Here is a 20,791-nt window from a genome sequence, read left to right as displayed (position 1 = left end):
ATGGACACACTGTGTTGTATTCCAATGCATCGGCTTTTTAAAAAAGCCATGCGGAAACTTCCAGTCCACGCCAATCAAAATGCAGATTGTCTACACAGCATGGTGTCCACCCAGGAGGATTACTGCTGAATACTAAACAGGAGAAAGCACGCCACTCTGACTGCTGTTTATGCTTTTGAGACAGAAAGCGGGTGGCAAAATGAGAGAGAGAGAGAAATGGCAGCGCTTAATTCGTGTTCTCGTCTGAATATATAGGTTAAATCACCTTTAAATCCTGCACTGAATTGCAGGTAAATGAGTCGCTTGGCAGCTGATAAGCAGCAGCACAGACACGCTGGGAATCGGGGGACAAGGTGCCTCTGCAGAGAGAAAGAGCGACACACAGCTAATGACAGAGGAAGTGGTCGTGTGAGACCTCTGTGCTCCCCGATTCGTGTCAGATAATAATTGGTTTACCTGATACGACGCCCCTTGTTTGGACGGAGACGGGGTCGCGGTCAAACAAATTACCAGGGAGCCGACCTCTGGTAGCGTGGTGCCGACCCCGGCCAGGGAGGAGGCCTGACAGGAACACCAACAGCACCGTGCAGGCCCGTCTGGATGTCCGTGGGTGTTCTCACTGCTTAATGTATTTAGTTTCATTGAAAGAGACCTGCCACCAAATGAAAGATAATGTTCACTAAAGGGTTATAGTCTTTTACTGCCTCATTTTTAATCAATCAATTCTCACGTGTTGTTTTGAAAAATACTATAAACACACATGTACATCACCCGTGGATTAGAATCTAGATTCAATGGATTTTTCTTCGAAAGCTTGCGAAGAAAAATCTATTCGTTTTTCAGCCCTGATTTGTGGTTACAGGTCATCCTGCTGCTCCCCAACAGGCTCCATCAATCAGAGGGCAGGCTGTACAGTACGTAGCCTGCCAGACAAAACTCAGGGAAAAGAACATTTTACAAAAGGCTTTAGATCACTGTTCGAATGAAGGGTGAAAACGTTTCCGTTCATTTTCGCGTGAACTCTGTTGTCTGGATTATGAGGACAGGACAGTAAGAGTACGTTGTGTAAAGAGATTTTAAAACTGGAACTCTGGTTATTTTATGACAGGACTGGCAGGAAAAAGTTCTCTCACACAGCCCCTACGGAAAAGTTGGATAAAATTCCCGGAATTCAGTGCATGTCTGAAAGCAGCTTAAAAGTTGAAGTCGCAAAAATAGGACGTTGCACTAATCCACAGTGAAAATTCTACTCCAGCAGGTTTCCTGATCGTCAACACAAATACAAGCTGAGTTTTGGTGTTTGCTGGCGCTTTGAATCTCCTTTTTGTTAATGACTATTTTGAATACATCAAGGTTCAGTGGTGGATCGCCGTGTCTCGTTTGTGCAAGGTTTCTTTTACCCCTGCAAACGGCTTGTTCACTTGTCTGTAAAGAGCTCTGTGTTCTGCAGTTGGCCTTAAAGTCCCTGTTTCACGTCTCTTCATCTAAAAGAAGAGAAGAGTTTTTCAACTCTCATCAGTTGTTTGTCCTTCCCGGGCTCTCGGACACTCGTTCGCTTGTGCGATTGGAAGAGATCTAGGGCTTTCGAGGGCCCCGGCGTGACATCTGCGATATATATATATTTTTTTATAGATCAAGACTAGATACACTCCCAGTTTGAATTTGATTCGTCTGCAGCCTGCGAGGCACGTAGCTCTGTCTCACACAGGCGCCGTTCAATACTATAACACAATTTGTATGTTAAAAAGGTGGCCCCCGTTGTTTGGATGTGTTTCTAAGTGTGTGTGTGTGTGTGTGTGTGTGTGTGTGTGTGTGTGTGTGTGTGTGTGTTTGTGTGCATATTGACCGATGGAGGATGTGTCGCTGACAGGGCAGCCTCTCTGCCATTGTGTCAGGGAGGGGGGAGCCTGCTTGCTTTCAATCCATTATTGACTAATCTCATTAGCCGAGGATCCTAGCGCTGAATGAGCCACAGAAACTGACTTTCCTCCCTCCCCACCGATCACGTGCGCACACATAAACACTTTTGCATGCAAACATACTCACGCGCGCACATATTGAAACCCTCTTGCCACAGAGAGGGAGGGGAGTCACTTGTAATTATGGGCGGTTTTGAAAGAAGATTTTTTTTTTTTTTTCATTACCCTTAATGAATCATTTTAATTAAGCGACTGCCTATCTGTGCTTTCTGCAGGATTAGCTACTCATATGTTCAACACTTTGTACGTGTGGCCTGGTCAGGGATATATACACGCACACCACCCCCCCACCCTCCAACTCCCATGTCCCATGGCCGCTTTCACTGGATCACCGTGATATCGTGTTTGGTCTGGTGGATCGCACTCACCTGTGCGTCTGTAAAAACATCCGCTTTGCATATCAGCTCAGTCCTGGGCCGTGTCAACTCTTGCAGTCACGGAAAAGGAGATGCAAAGTCTCACTTTGATTTGCACAGAACCTTAATGATAGCCAGACGGGGGGGGGTCACGCAGCTTCCACGTTGGGAAAAAAAAAAATGTTTGCGCGTCCAGGTGACGGAGGCCGCGCACCTCTGCAGTATCACCGAGCAGAGAGGGAGCGGACCACTGCAGAGAGAGATTCATGACCCAGCCAGCCTGTAATTGCTGATGGTTCAGCAGTTCTCGGGGGCTGAAACAGGAGGATACAGATTTTTTTTTGTGCTTTTTTCGCTTCTTGCAGCAAACATTTTCTCCTCCTTTCTGATCCAGTGCGTCTCCCTGCCTATCACACCGTCCCTCGCTGCTTCACCCTGTATGTACTGTATGTTTGTCTTCAGCTGTGTGTGTGTGTGTGTGTGTGTGTGTGTGTGTGTGTGTGTGTGTGTGTGTGTGCGTGTGTGTGTAGGCATACACATCTAGAAATGCTCCTGCAGGCAGCATTGTTGATGTTTACCTGTCAAGCTACCTCAACTTCCCTGATGGATGACATGGATCTGTGTTGTTTGCCAACAGCTAGAAAAGGGGTTGTAGCTAAATTACACCCATGAACACACATGATTTGAATATTATACTCAGCGTGGTAAAGTGGGGAGGAAAAAAAAACCTCTCTTCAGAAATAACCGGTGCTGAAACGACGAATCAACTGATTAGAAATAAAATGATTTATCTTTCATTGATCGTCATTTGTCAGGCAAAAAATGACAAACATTTTGCCTTCAGCTCCTGGAAAGTGAGGAGTTGCTGCTTAATGTCTTCTGTGGATTTTTAAAAAAAATATTTTTATAGTATTTTTTTCTTGTCTTTTGCTCGTATGAAAAATATTAAGTGTGATGTTTGTTTGTGTGTGTGCATGTGTGTGAGGGGGGCGCTGTTATTGCATCATTTGACAGCATAAGTTGAATTACATAACGCCTGCAAAAAACCTCCCCTGTCCTAGCATTCAATATTCATTCGATGCTATTTTTAGCCGCCTGTAAGATTATATAAAATGAGACGTCCTGTTCTACAAACATGTGGTCTGCATCACTGAGACTGCTTCCATGCTCTTTGGCTGGACTTTTTCTTTTCTTAAATGCCATAGTGACTTGTCAAAGAGGGCCGGGGCTTCAGGATGCCTCCACTAAGGGTTAGGGTTACGGTATCTAGGAAAGATGTGCACAAAATATATATTGAATAAATGTCTTCTGTGTTTGATTGAGGACTCTGCTAAGTCTTCTCCCCTGGAGAATCTCCTCTTCCTCCCCAGACACATTGGCATTCATCGCAGCCGCGCACGAGATGAGAGGCTTCCCGATTCATTTACACAGAGGCAATCAAAACATGGCAGCCCACAATCTCTGGCAAATTAGAGTGCAAGTGGCGCAGCGTGGACCCGGGCAGAGGCCTAAGGAGGGGAGGTGGAGGTCTGTCTGTTGCATGGGATTCATCACATGCCTGTGTGTCAACCCCACCCCACCCCACTCCACCCCTCCTTACAGCCTCATGAGGAAGATTTGTGACACAGATTTACAGCAGCCTGTTCTGTCTAACCTCTAAATCAGCCCCCGTCCCACAGAGCAGACCCCCACCCCTCCTTTACATACAGACACACTTGGACACAGACACAGTGCGCCTTGTCACGGTGGGGTTTGTAGCATGGCGGTGGCGTATGGGGGAAGGGGAGGGAAGAGAGGCAGAAGCGCCGCATTCAAAAGCCTCCTCTTTGGCGGATCAAGCGTCCGCGTGTCTGGTAATGTGTTGTCATTGACCAATTAGGAAAATCCAGATCAAACAGGCACAGGGAATGGCCCCTCGCTGCCCCTTTCTTAGCACTCTGCTCTTTTTAATTGAGCACATTTGCGGAACGAGAGGCTTCTCCCCGGAGGGACGGATGGCTGCAGATACTAGCAAGCTGTTAGTAACACAGGATCAGTCCAAACAGTGAGGTTATCAAAAAATCTGCAGAAATGAAAAAAAATAAATACATCTCTAGGAGCCGTGGCCAGTTTTCATGATGCTAATGCGTGTTTGTGGAGAGAAGACGTAGGTTCTTGTTGTGGAGCTGAATCAAAGTGAAGGTCGCGTTCACCGCGATCTTTCATTCAAAGAGAGACGACATTTTGGCCACAAGTGATAATTACAGGATAATATGCAATAACATTGGGCTGCTGCAGTGAAGTCGAGTCACTAAGTCAGCCAACTGACTCCGTTATGCAGCCAAATCAAGTTAAATATTGGCTGATATTAGCCACCATAAGACCAAGTACACCTGGTGGGTGTATTGAATTTAACAATTGTGTATTTTATCACTCGGATGTGAAAGACTGTGGCATTCCCTATTTTAAAAGTCACACATTCTTGCTTTAATATGTTAAATACAACCAATAAAGCAAATCACAAACACTGAACTAAACACTCGTTTACAGGAATATCCTGACTGAGTCGGCTGCAGCACACAGAACAGAAGGAATTCAAAATGTAAACAGAGAAAAATCACAACAATACAAAAGGTCAAAGGGATGAGGTAAAATTTACCAAACAACAGCGGTCCGGTGAACCATTATGAAAACAAATACACAAATCAAAGAGATAAATAACGGATAACTCTGATGAAGTCAAACAAAGAGATAAATTAGATCACGAAGAAGGACTTTAAAAGCTAAATATGAAATAATCCCACTCTTGCCTTTTGTCTGTTTATTTTTTGTCATCATGAATTGAATATCGTTAATTTTTGCACTGTGGACATCTTTGGCTGTGGGAACTTAGAATTGTCACACATTAATTTGAACAAAAAAGCGGGTTGATAAAAACAAAAATAGATTCATGTATATATATAATGACAATAATCACGAGTTGCTGCCGAGACACTCTGCGTATGACATTTTTAAAAACTATTAGTGGGGTCATTGCGAGGTCTGGCAGTTCGGCGGTATGTCTTCACAGGCTTCTTGGGTGAAACAGAGAGAGCTCATGTTGCTGCTGTCCATCAGCGTCTGGGCAGGTCGAGCTCATGCACTATTTAAAGTCCCTCGCGCTCACTCTCTCCTCCCATTCACTCAAAGTCACAAAAGGCCAAAGGCCACTGGCACAATGGAGACAAGGAGGACCTCCATCCCCCTGCCCACACCAATAACCCCATCAAACACACACACACACACACACACACGCACGAGTCAAGGAACACACACAACCACCCCTAACTTATCACCGCCGCCCGCACACCACACACGCATAAGGTAACAAACACACAAACATGCACACCCTCATGTTCTGCTCTCAGCCTTCTTTGAATTCCTTCCCATGTATCTTGCAGCTCGCCTGTCACTCCCCCCCTGCACTATCAGTCTCTCTCTCTCTCTCTCTCTCTCTCTCTCTCTCTCTCTCTCTCTCTCTCCCTCTCTCTCTCCCAGACCTCATAATGGCTCCTCCTGGGTAGCTGCTGCTGCGTCTGCGGCTCCCGCTATTTCAAAGTTTTTAGCTGGCCGGATTAAGCGTGGTATGTGGAAAATGAACAGCCACTCACAGGAGGGACACACGAGCTGAATGCATAATAAACCAGGAGACTGGCAGTGGGCAGAAGAAGAAGGAAGAAAAAAAGGGAAGCACAGAAAGAAAAAGTGTTGGGGGGGACGGAGAAAAAAAAAGAAAACACTCACTCACAAGTTGTCTGAAGCACTGTCGGCACCTACACAGCAACAATATCGCTCACCGGAATGGAAATAAAATGGCTCTTTGACTTTCCCTCCGTGCTCACAATCAAAGGCAGTTCTCAAGACCAAGTGTTTCACAGGGATGAGGGGAGATGGGAGATGCCGAGTGCAAACTACACTTCACATTGCAACAGTAGCTGCAGGTTTACATTTCGGATTGATGTTTCAGCATCATCATCATCATCATCATCATCACAACATCCTCATCGTCACAGGCTTCCGAAAAATCATCCAGGAATTTTTTCGGAAGCCTGTGATGATGATGATGATGATGTGGGGAGGCTGATGGAGCACCAGGCCGGGACAGAGAGCATGAGGCTAGGCGGCTAGCTGTTAGCTCCACGCTGCTCCGCATTTCAGCGGGGCTCTTTCGGAGGCGGCACGCAGTCATGTGGCTCATCTGTGCAGCCTCCAGCCCCCCCCCCCCCCAGGGGAATTGACCTCGCCCCCACCCCCCGAACTCTCTGCCCCTCCTCCCCTGCTATTAGTGGGAGGTTGGAAGGAAATTAAAAGAGTCGCTGTTTGCAGGAGACGGTAGAGGGCAAACAGGAGGAGGCGAAAAAAACACTGTGATGCTCCTCATGCTTGCGTGTGGTATAGGTCCATCTCCTCTCGCTGTGCTTGCCCCGGGAGCCAGGAGGTTTGGAGGGTGGGTGGGGGCTCGGTGGTGAAGAGAGACTGGCCCCAATCTGCCTTTGTCCTTTTTTTCTCCCTTTTTTCAAATTTTGTATTGCTATCGGCCCCTGAGACTTGGTGAAACGTTACACTTGGTTAGAGAGGAGATATTGCTTAGGCCCCTCTATGATCTCCGACCCCCTGTTTTCTTCTTCTTTTGCTTCTGGGGGTGTTTGTAGCAGCGGCGGCGGCGGTGGTGGTTTTAGCGACCACCCCACCCTCCTGCGCCCTCCACCATGCTCCCTTTGCTTTTCTAATCACGCTGCAGATGTGCCTGATGGCTGAACAATCTCTGTGTACTGAACATGGGGCTCCCGGAGGAATCCAGGAGGCTTGCTTATGTGAGCTGTCAAGAAGAAGAAAAAATAAGTGAGAGGGCAGAAAGGGAAAGAAGGGAGAAGGGAGGGAGGGAGGGAGGGAATGTGGGTCCGCCTGAGAGAGAGAGAGAAGGAGCAGAGGGAGTTAGAGGGAGAATGGGAGATGGAGAAAGACAGAGGGGAAGAGGGAGAGATCAGTGAACGGCGACCAACGCAGCAGGGCTCCTTGGATTGAATGTGTGTGTGTGTGTGTGTGAGAGAGTGAGTGAGTGTCACAACTGCAAGCCCGCCCTCTCTCACGGTTGCCACTGGAGCTGCAGACCAAACCACATTAAATAAAAGAAATCCATTCCCAAGCCTGTTAAGGAGCCATGTGGGGAGCCGTGTGTGTGTGTGTGTGTGTGTGCACTTGAGTGGCAGTGTGTCCATATGTGTGTGCAGCAGAGACATGGGGGAAGGGAGGCGGAGGTGATGGAGAAGGGCTGAGGGGAGGGGAGGTAGAGCAGGGAGGTGGGACAGGCAGGAGGCAGCTCATATTATCCTCCGTGCCAGCTCTGGATGGAGCCTGCCGGGGATTATGGCACATTCTGTAAAGCAACAATGGAAGCGGTGCCGATTCGTACACATTTCCATCCTCTCTGCTTTCTCCTCTGTCGAACAAACACAGCTTTGTCCCCGCTGCCTGTCTGGCCTCTTACCAGGCGCAGAACCAGGCAGACACCTGGAGTCCTAGAGCTGCCCTCTCTCCAAACTAAATACCCCTCCCCTCAGTGCAAGAAAAAAAAAGAAAAAGAAAAACGGCGTCGCCACAATGCTGAGATAATTAAAGGGGAGCTTTCACGTCGGCCTCGGCCGACAGTCGGAAGAAAACAAGACATACACTATCTGGGAATCAAAGCTCATTAAAATCATGAGGGTAAAGAGATGCTTCCTCTCCTCTCCTCCTCCCTCCCTCCCTCCCTCCCCGCCTCATCTTTATCGCCCTTAAGCAAGTGCTGCAAACAGCCGAGCCCTAGTCAATGATGGCGCAGATTAGTCTTTTATTGCCTAATTCACCTACAATAGAAGACACGCGGGGACGCGATCACCTTGAGCGTCGCGTCTTGATGTGTCCTCGCAAGGTGCAAGAGCGGCGGCGATTTCCCCGCTCAGGCCACCTTGTTCCATTTTAATAGTGTCAGCGATACATAAAGCTTTCGCTTAGTGAGGTGTGTGTGTGTGTGTGTGTGTGTGTGTGTGTGTGTGTGTGTGTGTGTGTGTGTGTGTGTGTGTGTGTGTGTGTGTGTGTGTGTGTGTGTTAGTTGGAGGGGATGTTTCACACAGCTCTGTGGAGGTGTAACACCCTGCCTGTAGTGTTGTTGTAAAGCACATTAGGAGTGACTGAGGGTGTTTGTTATGGTATCATGATGGCGGTCCAGCACTCAGGGGAAGGTGAGAAGGTGTGTGTGTGTGTGTGTGTGTGTGTGTGTGTGTGTGTGTGTGTGTGTGTGTTGTGTGTGTGTGTGTGTGTGTGTGTGTGTGTGTGTGTGTGTGTGTGTGTGTGTGTGTGTGTGTGTGTGTGTGTGTGTGTGTGTGTGTGTGTGTGTGTGTGTGTGTGTGTGTGTGTGTGTGTGTGTGTGGTCTGAATGGTGGCCAGCACAGCTTGCTTTCTTACAGTTCTTGCACCGTCCAACTCCCCGCTTGTGTGCGTCCATGAATGGCTCTTGAGGCAGGAAATGTCATTGTTCACCGCAACAAATGTGACTCCCTCAGTGCACGAGTTTGTTTTATTCAAAGTCTTCCATGAAACAATGTGTTTTAGCTTTTTGTTGCTCCACTCGGACGCTTGACCTTCACTGAGTTTGACTTGGAAGACGTTTCTCAACATTTATGTGCTGAGTGCAGGAACGTTTCTTTTTCTCCTGAAATTGGATTTGAACGTGAGAATGATTTCCATGACTTTCTGCGACTTTAATTTTTTCAAATTTCCCGTGCAATAAGAATAGACCTCATAGTAAAAAAGAATCTGCAGATTCTGTGATTTTTTTCAATGGGGAGCAGATATTTTTGTTCTGAAAATTAAGAGATGATTAAACCAATTGTAGATTGAGAGTATTTTTAATAGTGTATTAATTAAAACATATCAGAAGGGGATCTTTAAACGTCCTAAATAATTCATAGTTTTTGGTATCATCATCGATATTAATAACCTGTTGGACAGAGAAAAAAAAGAGCCAGGTTGTAATGAACTCGAGATATCTGTAAACGACACTGTGCTCAGCCCCAGAGTGGCCTGACTGTTTTGGTTCACAAGCCATTTATATGAATAAATTAAATCTGTTTACCACTTCCCTGCGAGCTGACAGCTCAGCTGAGAGACTGTGTAAAGCGGCGAGGGTTCATGATCCATTTGTTCTGCTGTGATGGTGGGATAAAGCTAATCATTGTCTACTCCTCTCCCCCTCAGACTGTTTTCATCCTGCCGAGCCGAGGCACACAACTCGTCTACGTTACATTAACAGGCGAGAAGCTCTCTTTGAAGTTGCGGGGCTGGTTTGTTGTTGTTGTCTTTTTTGGCGTCTGAAATAATGTTTATATTCCAAACTGTGCAAATGTGACAGTTCAAAAAAGCGATCCCTCTTACTTACCGGAGATAATGTTGTGCTTAAGTGTCTTCACTCGACATTACTTAGCATCACCATCCTCCAGTCCCAGCCGTGGCACTGTTTTGTCATCTAATTAAATCTGCAGCCCCTTTTCCAAAGGTACACTTATGTAACATGAACACGTAATGAGACAAACATGGACCCTGCCTGATGGGAGATGGTCCTGTCCTCGGTGGGGTGCCGCGTGGAAACAAAGCCTTTAAAGTAGTGGTGCAGGGGGGGGGGAAGAAAAACATTGTTTTACCCTAGAGGTGGACTGATAGCACTGTGAAAAGCCCATTTGAAGAGGTAGGCCTCATCTGTCACTGGGCAATGGAGGAGGCAGCCATGCAGAAGCCCCCTGATTATAAAGAGATAATTTCATCCAATCCTCCGGTGGTGCTCCATCGCCTTGCCGCCATACTCCACTGCCTTTCATATTTGTTCCCAGCCTGCATCTCCTCACCCGCTTCGTTTTATTACAGCTCCCACTCAATACATGTATTTTAGCTCCCCCTTGAATAGGGAAGGCAAGCGGGTCTCCCTCCATCCCTCCCACCTCCACTCTCCCCCATGTGTCTTTTGTTGTGCAGGAATCCACAGCTCTCAACTTGTTGTGTAACGCCTGCCGTGCAATTTGCAGTAAATTAAGCTCAAGCAATGCCGGTTTCGCCTCACACACTGGAAGGCGCGGAGCGGGATTTCTGGGGTAACTGGCTTAATCAAGGCAGATAAGTTCATATAAGGTAATGGTGCAGAGAAAGTAATAAATGATAACATCTGTAAGATAGAAGCGAGTAAATAGGGGCAGGCTCATAATTGCATCTGTTGTCATATCTCCACAGCGTTGCGGGTTTAATCTTTAATTTGGCTCTTGTTAGTAATTAAAGCTGTAACAAAGAGCTTGTGTTTGATTAGTACCAGTGAATATCTGAAATTTAATTACTCCCAAACTGTCATGTCATACTGAAAATGATCTTTTTAAGTAAGTAGACAGTGTGTGGAGGTCAGAAATATTGTAAGAGTCTGTGTGTGTGTGTGTGTGTGTGTGTGTGTGTGTGTGTGTGTGTGTGTGCTTGTGCTTGTGCTTGTGCGTGTTTAGCAGGGGGAGAGAGAAAAAAGCCGGGGAGGTGAATGGCAGCCCAGCCTTTTTCTTTCCCCTTATTTTAACTCAATGCTGGAGGTAAGAGAAATGACATCGAGGGAGAAAAGAGGGAGAGAGAGAGCGAGCGAAGGCAAGGGAAGGGCAGGAGTGAGGAGAGACGGAGGGAGCAGGTCGACTCGCTCATCAATAACCACAAGGTCAGACAGGCAGTGCCGGGCTGAGTGGGCCCTGTTAGGAAGCAGCAGCTGAGGATTTGTAGAGCTTGTAAAGGCTTAAAGCAACACCGCTCCGCCTTCTTCATGCCACTAGCCAGGCCTTTGAAGGGCCAGGGAGACACCTGCTGGTGACTGAGGGGCACAATGGTACAGGGCCACCCACACCAAGGACCAGCTCAGTGTCAGCTGGCACAGAGAGAGGGGACGAGGGGAGTGTTGCAGCAGCTTCACAGGCGGTGTATGAAAAATAGTCTCTGCATGGAGGTATATTCATGCACAGGGTGAGGCTTTGTTTTCATTATTTTCATGAAAGGTGATCAACTTACAAGCCAGACCTCCCTCGAGTTTCAAAAGCGTTCCTACGTGCGAGACTTCACACACACCAACAAACAAGTATCTGCAAGGAGAGTCAGATTGGGAAAAAGCTGCCGTCCGACGTCTCTTTCGCCCTCTTTTTTTTTTAATGAGCTTTTTAATTTATGGGGAGGAATGCACTAGTGTGCCCTTCTCTCCACTCAAGTAAAGGCATGAGCAGCTCCAAAAGGTAGCGTAAAAGCTCTTTAGCTGTCTAGTGGAGTAGATTACTGGCCCCGCCGTTAAATCCAGCAAGAGACCCCTAAGTGAGTATTATCTGTGTGGTGCAGCATGCTGCCGCCTCTCGCTCTCTCTTTTCCTCATCTCACCGGTACTTTGTGCAATGAAATTTCTCACTGTGTAACGGTAATGGAGAAAGATGGTGTGGGGGTGGGAGGGGTCTGAGTGATGTGGGGGGGTGTTTGAGAATGAGAGAGTGAGACGATGTGCTCCAGGAAAAGATGCCCCTGCAGTAGCGCAAGGGGAAAGATTGAGACAGGGTGAGATGGAGGGGGAGTGTGGCAGGGAGAAGACGGGTGAAGATGGAGGGGTTTCAAACCACCACTCCACCCCTCCACTTGAAGCCGCAGGTCACCATGAGTTACAGCCGACTGATATTTATTCGACGCTGAACGCAACATTAAATCAGACCCACCTCCCTCCCCCGGGGCAAAATTGATAACCTTTAATGTAGCTTGTAATACTTTTTTAACTTGTGATAATGCTGTGTAGCATGTCAGACCACAGCCCCCATTGTTTGCCTTCCGTGAAAAACCATTCCTCTGGAGAAAAAAGAAGGAGAAAAAAAAGAGAAAGAGGTTTTCCATAAGCTGCTGGTCCAAAATCAATAGTGCGATGTAAGGGGTTTTGTTAGAGGAACTCTTACGTTGCTGGAGAGCAATGGGGGGGGGGGGGGGGGATGTAGAGCATGTCTGGGCCCAGGGTACAGATAATTGTTAACCACAGATTACATAATGGTTAAGTAAGGTAAACAGCGAACCACATGCCAAGTTAATGTTCTCACAGGCCTGGGTGGAATTTTTCTTGTAGTTTTCAGGTAACGCTGACAGACAGTGAGGCCCTACACAAGTTGTCACAGTGTGTCTGTGTGTCCCCTCCGTCTCTGGTCATTTTCTCACCCCAAGGTGCTTTAAACACGGTCAGACATCTTCTCTAAGTTGTCCGGTGTGTCCTCTCTCGGAAGGTGTGTGGCGGCGTTCGGGGGGGAAACCGCCAGGCCTTGTTAAGGGTGTCAGGAGGAGCGGAGAGAAATGTCATCCTTCGGGCTCTCTGAGGTGCTTGTCACCTGCCAAATCAATATCTCCCTGCTCAGATCACAGCAACACACACACACACACACACATGCGTATAGACACACTAACTGCAATATCCTGGTGGTGAGGGGATTGGCAGGTTCCCCGGAAAGAGGCGAGCTTTAACACGTGTCTGTGTTTCTGTTGCAGGACGCTCCGGTTTAATGGCTGGCAGGTAGAGGCCAAAGAGGGACAATCATCATGAACTCTATTCCGTCGATGGACAGACACATACAGCAGACCAATGACCGTCTGCTGTGTATCAAACAGGTGAGACTTTTTTGTCAGTCAGTTGTCTGATTTACCAAGTTTTTAACCTTTATATTTGCCTTTAGGTAACGGTGTTGACATATAATTTAAATAAGGCAAATGTATGCTTCCTATTACATGTGATATCGTTTATACAGAAGTAGAACAAAACAAACTACATTTACACTTTACACATTTACATTTACAGTTTTGTAAAGTAAAATCTTGAAATAAAAACTCCATTTACATCTCTCAGGAGGGAAATATGAATCTCATCTGTAGTTAATTACCCTGTACATTCAGTTTATATAGTCAAGGGTTTGTGTTATGAGAAGAACTGAAATGTATGAGTAGTATTGTAGCTTGATGATAATGTATTTGTATTATATTTGTAGAGTAAATATTAATAATATAATAATAATAATCTTTCAAAAAATACACTACAAACTTTCCCTGCAGAGTAAAAGTATGCTGCATGGATGTTGTTTAAACATCCAAACAGTACAATGATTCACCTCGAACAGCTACAGTACAATGTTAAAATAGCAGAGGTGAACAAACCAATCATCTCATCTCTGAAAGAAACCATAAATAATAATATTCAGTCATTTAATGGAACCATGTCCTTTTTTGCCCTGCGGAAAACCGACCTTAGGATTCCTACTTTGACGTGAGGTCAGTCAACCATAGGATGTATTGTTATATAAACATAGATTATGTACAGTGTTGATGTTTGGCATCGAGGCTCTGACCTTGTCACTCCCCACAGTGAACCTGCGCAGCAGGGTGTGGGGAGTGATGATAATAACTTACCCCCACAAGGAGAGCATGGACCCAGGGCTCACAGGTGGATGCCCGGGTGGTGACGGGTCCTTGAACATGAACGGTCCGTAGCACAGGAGAGCGAGCAGAGCATTGGCCGACGACGTGCAGTGCAATGGTGCGAGAGGGTCCATGTGACTGTGGCGTCAGATTCAAGTTCACTGCATGAACTATAAATGAGTTCATTCAATATAACCAAAGGATATTCTAAATCTTAGTGTTGGTGATTTCCTCTTTTAAATTTAGTTTGTCTTAAGTGATCTTAAGCCCTTTGAGCAGCCATCCAGCTTGAACAGGTCTTTGTTGTCATTGATGGTTTTCATGGATGTGATGTTTTCACTATTTGTTTCATTACTTTGTGTTGTGAGAAAGGTGTGCTTGTCCACACACTCCACAGCCACGGCCTGAATGTGTCCCCTCCTTCCTGTTTGACTAATCTGTTTGGTCCTATTATCAGACCTGTGGTGTGACTCAGGTTTCTGACTGGGGTCAAAGAGCGAAGCCCCCCCCCCCCTCCTCTCCCTCCATCCCTCCCCATTCATCACCCTTCTTTTCTCCAAACCACCGCCGCTGACTCCCAGCGAGTCCTTTTGTTCCCCTCTCGCCACCATTTACGGCAGGAACGAATCTCTGGCAGAATTAAACAGACATACTTGCGTAACCCCGGGCTACGGGGCCCTGCCTTTGATCTCTTCTCTGAACTGACTCCCCGTTTTGTTTTCTGGGCTCTGTGCTGAGGTCCACCTCCTGAAAAGCACATCAGAAGGCCTCGGGGAAAGTGTCCGTGGCTTGCACTTAGGCACAAGTGCGGACGTGGCAAATTGTTTAACCCTCGGCGGGGAGTTCCCCGCTATTACAGAGAAAGAGACACGGCGAGGCAGATAGACGGGCCAAGAGTTTGAGGAGCAAACAGAGGGAAGCCTCTGTGTGTTGAGACGTACTCTGACGTTCTTAAGTAATAAGATGGTAAGAGAGGCAAACACTCCCTGTCTTCAATCTGGTTTCCTTCTTCACAGATAGTAGATATTGTAGTCATATGGGAGCTGGCATTGGATTCCATGAAACCACTGTTTTGCTGATTGCTGATTGGTCATATTAAAGGAAGTTCACAAGAAATACAAAAGTTTTAAACACTTGTCACCAGGTTAAATGTATTAACCCCACAAGGCGCAAAAAATTAACAAAACACATTCCAATGTTAGCGGCCGAGGGTGCAGCACATGGGCAAACATGGCAATTAGAGAGATCCATGGCATACAAGGAGGCCTCCAGTCCATCTAATAAATGGTTAAGCGCCGGGTCATTTCAAACTAACCAGTAAGAGCCAGCACCCTGCTAATAGAGGCAGCTTTGTGCCGCAGACAATCGGGGTTTGGAAGACCCGCATAATAAATGCCATTTATGTCCTGCCAATTAGACTTGCAGTGAGCCCATTCAGCCGGCCGTCTATTCTCCTCCCCGCACACAAAGATGATCATCAGGGGAGATCAGAACAATTAACTCACTATCTTCTCCCCCTGCTCCCCATTGTCCAATATCCAAGCCATTAAAATAATTAAGAAAATATTGTAAACCAATCCAGCTGTTTGCTTTAATTGAAAGTGTGCACACGCGGAAATTTGGCATCTCAAAAGGCAGCGCGGACATGGAGCAGGAATATAAATGAAGGCTCCTCCATTGTGTTGTTGTTTTCTGGGAAGATGTGACATGTCTGTCTGAATACTCGCAGCCAGCGCGGCGGACAGGGGAACAAATTGATTTTGTTGCTCAAATGATAAATTACCGCTAAGCACGATGATAAAGTGGAGGAAATTGGAATCCGGCGGCCTGATTGAATCACGGGTTGAAAGTTAAATCAGGAATCATTACGGTGGTAATTTTTAAATCGCCCATCTTTTGAAATTGCAGTATTGTGATTTAAAAAAAATATATAATAACTTCACAAATCTCTTCATAAACTTTGAAAATTAGGTCATCTTTCCATCAAAAAAAATACCTCAAATATTTGTTTACTTCGGAATTATTTGACATTAGTGTTTAAAAAGTAGCTAAATAGAGACACCGCATGGCCCCTTGACAACTCCTGCATGATTCAATGTCTGTTTTGATTTCAGTTTATGAAATAATTTTGCCCATATTGTCCTGAACAAATTAGTGGATTAGTCTCAACTATCAACACGCAGAAATGTATTCAACAACAATTTTGATAACTGATTTATAATTTTAGTAATTCATAAAGCAAAAATGCTAGGAGCGTATCTTTGAGTTTGGGGCTGTAATTTGAACAGAACAAACACTTGATGGTCTTACCTCAGTCTCCGGGAACCTATTACACTATGACGATATTTGGAAAAGGTAAACAGCACCATTTGTTTCCTCATGCAGGGTGAAAGTGGTGCTAAATACCCCAAGGAAAGATACACTATCTGTAACTTTTTAAATGTGATACAGCAAAATAAATATGTTCACTTCTTTAACCTCCAAACAAACGAAGATGTTTAAAAGGGATACATATAAATAAAAAAACGGTTATCTGATTTCACTGCCAAAACATAGTTCCTCAGTGGCGGTTTGTTTTCCGCTCGCCTCCCTAGAATTGCACCGTTGTGAACACTTTGGGGAAGATGGGTTCTGTGATACTGCTGGTATCTATTTCAGAGACAGTATTTTTCCTCTCGGTGTGGGGAAGTCGGTTTGCTGTCTCTCCACTCAGAGTGATACGTACAGGGCTTTGGCGGAAACTGTGAACTCTCCTTTCGCTGCAGGAGCACTTCCTCAAACTGTAAGTGTCAATATTTCAAGATTAACTGGAAGACGCCCCTCTCTGCACTGCTGCACTGGCTTTGCAGCTGTTTTCGTCTGCCACTGTGTCCTCTACTGGGTTGATTGTCTCCATTAATATGTTTTTAGTGCTCTGGGGCGTCGGTGAAAGTAGAACAGCAGCAGCCAAAACGGAAAGCTGTGATTCTTAAAGAGAAGGGGATTCTTTGCCAGATCGCGTGCGCTGTCACATTCAGTTTAGCTGCAGATGTGCAGATCAAGTTGTTTCCAGACGTGACTGCAGAGCATGATTGTATCTGAAGAAAGCTGTATTCTCAGGACACTGAGAGTCGCGTCCGTCTTTGTTTCCCTCGAACTGGGCCGAGCTTTAACTGGAGTGTAAATGTTGGAGGATCATTCTGACTCAGGGGACGAGGATAGGGGGGAGTGAGGGCTCTCTTGGCCACTAGTTTAGGTTTGATTGGTGGGTTTTGGCCAGAGAAGGGGGAACATCTGTGGCATGACAGTGCCAGGCTCTCCCTGTGACAGCCACACTGGTGGGACCAATTGTTCTGAGTGCAAAGAACAGTAATCACCTCAAGCGCAAGTGGTGTTGGCGTTTTTTTTTTCCTCTCGCCTCTTTAAACACCCCTCATCCCCCTTTCCATCCTTGGTGCGCTGATTTTGTGTGTTGTCTAGCTTCCAGACTCATCTAAATTTAGCATCTGTGGATGTCTGTTTTTCTCCAGGAGACTTTATCCACCAGTAGAATTAACACGCTCAGCAGCACCGCCACGTCTCATCCAAGTCTCCCCCAACAAAGACGCGTCGGGCGAGTGAGAAACAGTCTCGGACAGAGCGTAAAATAAACAAGACTGGTTTCATCCCGCCCTTGTCGAACACTGGCTTTGTAAATTGATATGAAAGCCGCCTCACCAAATCCTGACCTCTGCTGCCCCCTAAAGAGCAAACAAGAAAAAAGCACTGCAAGGCGGTGATGGTACCGCTGTCACTTCTTCTCCTTTATTCCCTCACAGTGAAATCAAAGCACACAGATGTGTAAAGAAGGCAGCCATTCCTTTAAACTGACAAACCTCTCTATTTACCTTTGATGCCATGGAGTGGGAGGCCATTTGTGCCTGATTTATACAAGTGCACTACAAAGGCTTGTGTGTATAATCTCTCCAAAGGCAACAGATTACTGCAGAGTGGAGGTGGTGTGTCTGCTCTTCTAGACGTGATTCATACGGAGCGTTGAAAGCTTTTAGGGAAGATCAGTGACCAACAGTGAGTCCGACGTGGCGAGCGGGAGAGGTCTATTTTTCAGTTTTCCTGTGCTGTTCTACAGCGAGGCGAGGCACACAACAGGGTTAGTGAGTGGGCTGCTGGCTCCAGTTGGGGAATGAATGCCATAAAGAGGTGCCTGTAGGTCAAGGAGCCTGTTGTCAGATAAAGTCACAGCACAGCTCAGGGCCGGCTGGTGAAATAAGGGCTTCCTCTGCTATTCATGCAGCCACACAAGGAGATTTATTGCACTCAGTGGCAAGGCATAGCGACACAAACCTGCGGAGAGGGAGGAGGAGGCGTGAGTCTGACAGGGACATAGCCCTTCAGTCCAGAGCATTGATACTTTACACCTACCGCACACGTAATCTGCAGTGTGATGAGCAACGTTTGGGAAATCTGGTCATATAATGCTGTTTTCTTTTAAGGCCCTCTATCACTCTCTATTCATCAAATGTCCCTCTCTTATCCAGATTAAGATAGGTAGCAAAACTAAGCATATAGTCCAGCCTTATCCTCCATATCTACATTGAAAGTTAAAACCCAAGCCAAATTATCCAGAACCTTTTATACAGTATATCTCACAATATCTGTATTCTGTTTTCTTATGACCTTTGAATGTTTCTGGACTCATGTTCTCTTTTTTTTGTTGTTGTTGTTTTCCTTTCAGCACTTACAAAATCCAGCAAATTTCCAAACAGCAGCGACTGAGCTGCTGGACTGGTGTGGCGACCCCCGAGCCTTCCAGCGTCCCTTTGAGCAAAGCCTGATGGGATGCCTAACGGTAAGTTGCAAGTCACGACCCTCTCTCTGCAGCCCCCTGCGCAAAGGTTCAAGGACAAGGAGAGGGCTGCTAAAACAACTGCCGCAATGGCTCTTTCCATAACTCCCTCAGGGATACAAGAGAACTAATGTTTAGCAGCCTGTTCTTCACTGAGGTCACTGGAAAATAAAAAAGCATCTCAGCCGACGGAAACTGCTGGGATTTAGTCACCTTTTAGTGACTTCAGTTACAGTTTGTGCCGTGGCACATGAAATCGGCACACTGGAACTCGAAAAGGACAAGTGCAATAACGTCCTCAAACCACAAAGCAATCAGTGCTTACAAGGAAATACAGTTTCAAAGCCCTTAATTCCCCTACTTAAATGTCTGGGGGCTTTTGATTAATTGAATAAGTAGTATCCCATGACATTGGGGGGGGGGGGGATGTATACTGTAAACAAAGAAGATCTTGGCCAAAATGGAAACATGCATCTGAGTAATTCGCAAGAGGGTTTGTATAGTTTTACCAGATTTAATCAGACACAGATGGCAGAGCTGTTTGTCTACAGCGTTGCACTTAACTGTCAGAAGAGGTAAATGTGTAAATACGATGCTCAAGTTCAGGGTATGTTCAAAAGAATACCCCACCAGAACTCTCTTTTGCGTCTCAAACCACCCCCCTGTGGGGTTGAAAGGTGGCCCTGGAAAGCTTATATAACTCGCTCTTTAGTTAAGGACAACAACACATGTCGTCTTTGATTCACAACAGTATGAAAATGTCTGTACAAACTTCATTTAAATTTTTTTGTGGTGTGTGTGTGTGTGTGTGTGTGTGTGTGTGTGTGTGTGTGTGTGTGTGTGTGTGTGTGTGTGTTTTAAATGGGTATTCCTCGAATAAAAAAATTCTGTGGAGGACAGGAGACGTACTAAATGGAGGAATTATTATCCGCTCTGACTTCAGGCCAACAGGCAGAGCTGACAGTCAGCCGCACAATGGATTGGTGTGTCACTCACCTGTCACCTTGCCTGGGCCACATTTAACATTTTCATATTGCCTCCAGCAGTAGATAAGAGATACATGCAGCTCCTATTGGCTGCGATTTGAAACCCCCGCTGAGCAAGCGTGGCTACACCAGGCGACGGGACCCGAGAGATTTGTACCCAAGCACCTCAGTGAAACCACAGCGACACATCTCTCTCCAGTGATTGTTGCTCTAATGTGCTGCAGCAGGTGGCTTTTCCTTCATTTCGCCAATTCAATTTGTTTCTTTGCTGTGAAAATCTCAAGGCTTTTCCTTTTAGTGCAGGGTTTGTATAGACCTTAGCCTGAAGCACACTAACAATTGGAGCACAAGGATTTGCTGGTGTGTTGTGAAATTACCCGGTCTCCGTCTATAAAGGCAAACACTTTAGCTTGTTTGTATCTCAGTGATGCCTCAACATCAGTATTCTTGATATCAGACACAGCGAGAGAAAAAATGATCTTCTAAAACAACTAAATGTGCCATCAAGATAAATTTGCTATGATACCAAACAAAACTGCAAAAAGGGCAGATCATTAAGTCACATAAATAATTAATTCCTACGCAAATTAATTAATTTACAAGCACCAATTTGCATGAAATGATTCAGTTTGTTTCAAGGTCACTGGTCTTGATATTTTTTTTGCTATAGCTGATAAATAACCGATAGAAGTCTGAGCATGTTACATGGATGTCACCATATATCTGCTAATAGAAAACAAGGTGGCTTCGGTGTTTCCAAAAAATTCCACAATTTTCTGACAAGACTTTCATCATCATCAACTGTAAATAAGATGACTGAATATATAATTTTTGATATTAGTTTTTAAATTAAGCGGAATAAATAGACAACTAACATGTCTAACATGCTAACTGCCTGGCCAATGGTAACAGCCTTAATGTAGTTAAAGTAAAGTTATTTATATATTGTTTTTTTTGCATCTTACTAAGATTAACTATTCAGTATAGCTGACCTTAAAAGCTTTGCCGTGCAAATTCAGTTGATTCTATTTGTCAAATAAATAAGTTGTTGAATGTAAAGGCACGTGTTGGCCTCATGGTAGACAATCAAAAACGACTCCACTGGCAGTGTACCATTTAAGTCCTGAAATTAGAACAGCTTGTTGTAAGTCCTTA

At 45.7% G+C, this 20,791-nt stretch overlaps 1 protein-coding gene across 8 annotated transcripts in view; it reads left to right on the top strand.

Annotated features, from left to right (window-relative positions):
- The window catches only part of LOC118287987 (zinc finger MIZ domain-containing protein 1-like), a 133,887-nt gene that overhangs the window by 85,297 nt on the left and 27,799 nt on the right, over positions 1 to 20,791 (top strand). For 6 of the 8 annotated variants that reach the window (XM_047327778.1, XM_047327782.1, XM_047327781.1 and 3 more), the window contains 2 exons: positions 12,905 to 13,024; positions 18,540 to 18,653. In XM_047327778.1, coding sequence (XP_047183734.1) covers positions 12,956 to 13,024; positions 18,540 to 18,653 — 183 coding nt within the window. In that variant the 5' untranslated portion in view covers positions 12,905 to 12,955. Of the gene's footprint in view, positions 1 to 12,904; positions 13,025 to 17,725; positions 17,955 to 18,539; positions 18,654 to 20,791 lie in introns of those variants that run through there. The other 2 variants (XM_047327784.1, XM_047327783.1) reach the window with 2 other exon arrangements.

Source organism: Scophthalmus maximus, chromosome 16 (genome assembly GCF_022379125.1).
Source record: "Scophthalmus maximus strain ysfricsl-2021 chromosome 16, ASM2237912v1, whole genome shotgun sequence".
Classification (NCBI taxonomy): Eukaryota; Metazoa; Chordata; class Actinopteri; order Pleuronectiformes; family Scophthalmidae; genus Scophthalmus; species Scophthalmus maximus.
This window is presented reverse-complemented; position numbering and strand designations above follow the sequence as displayed.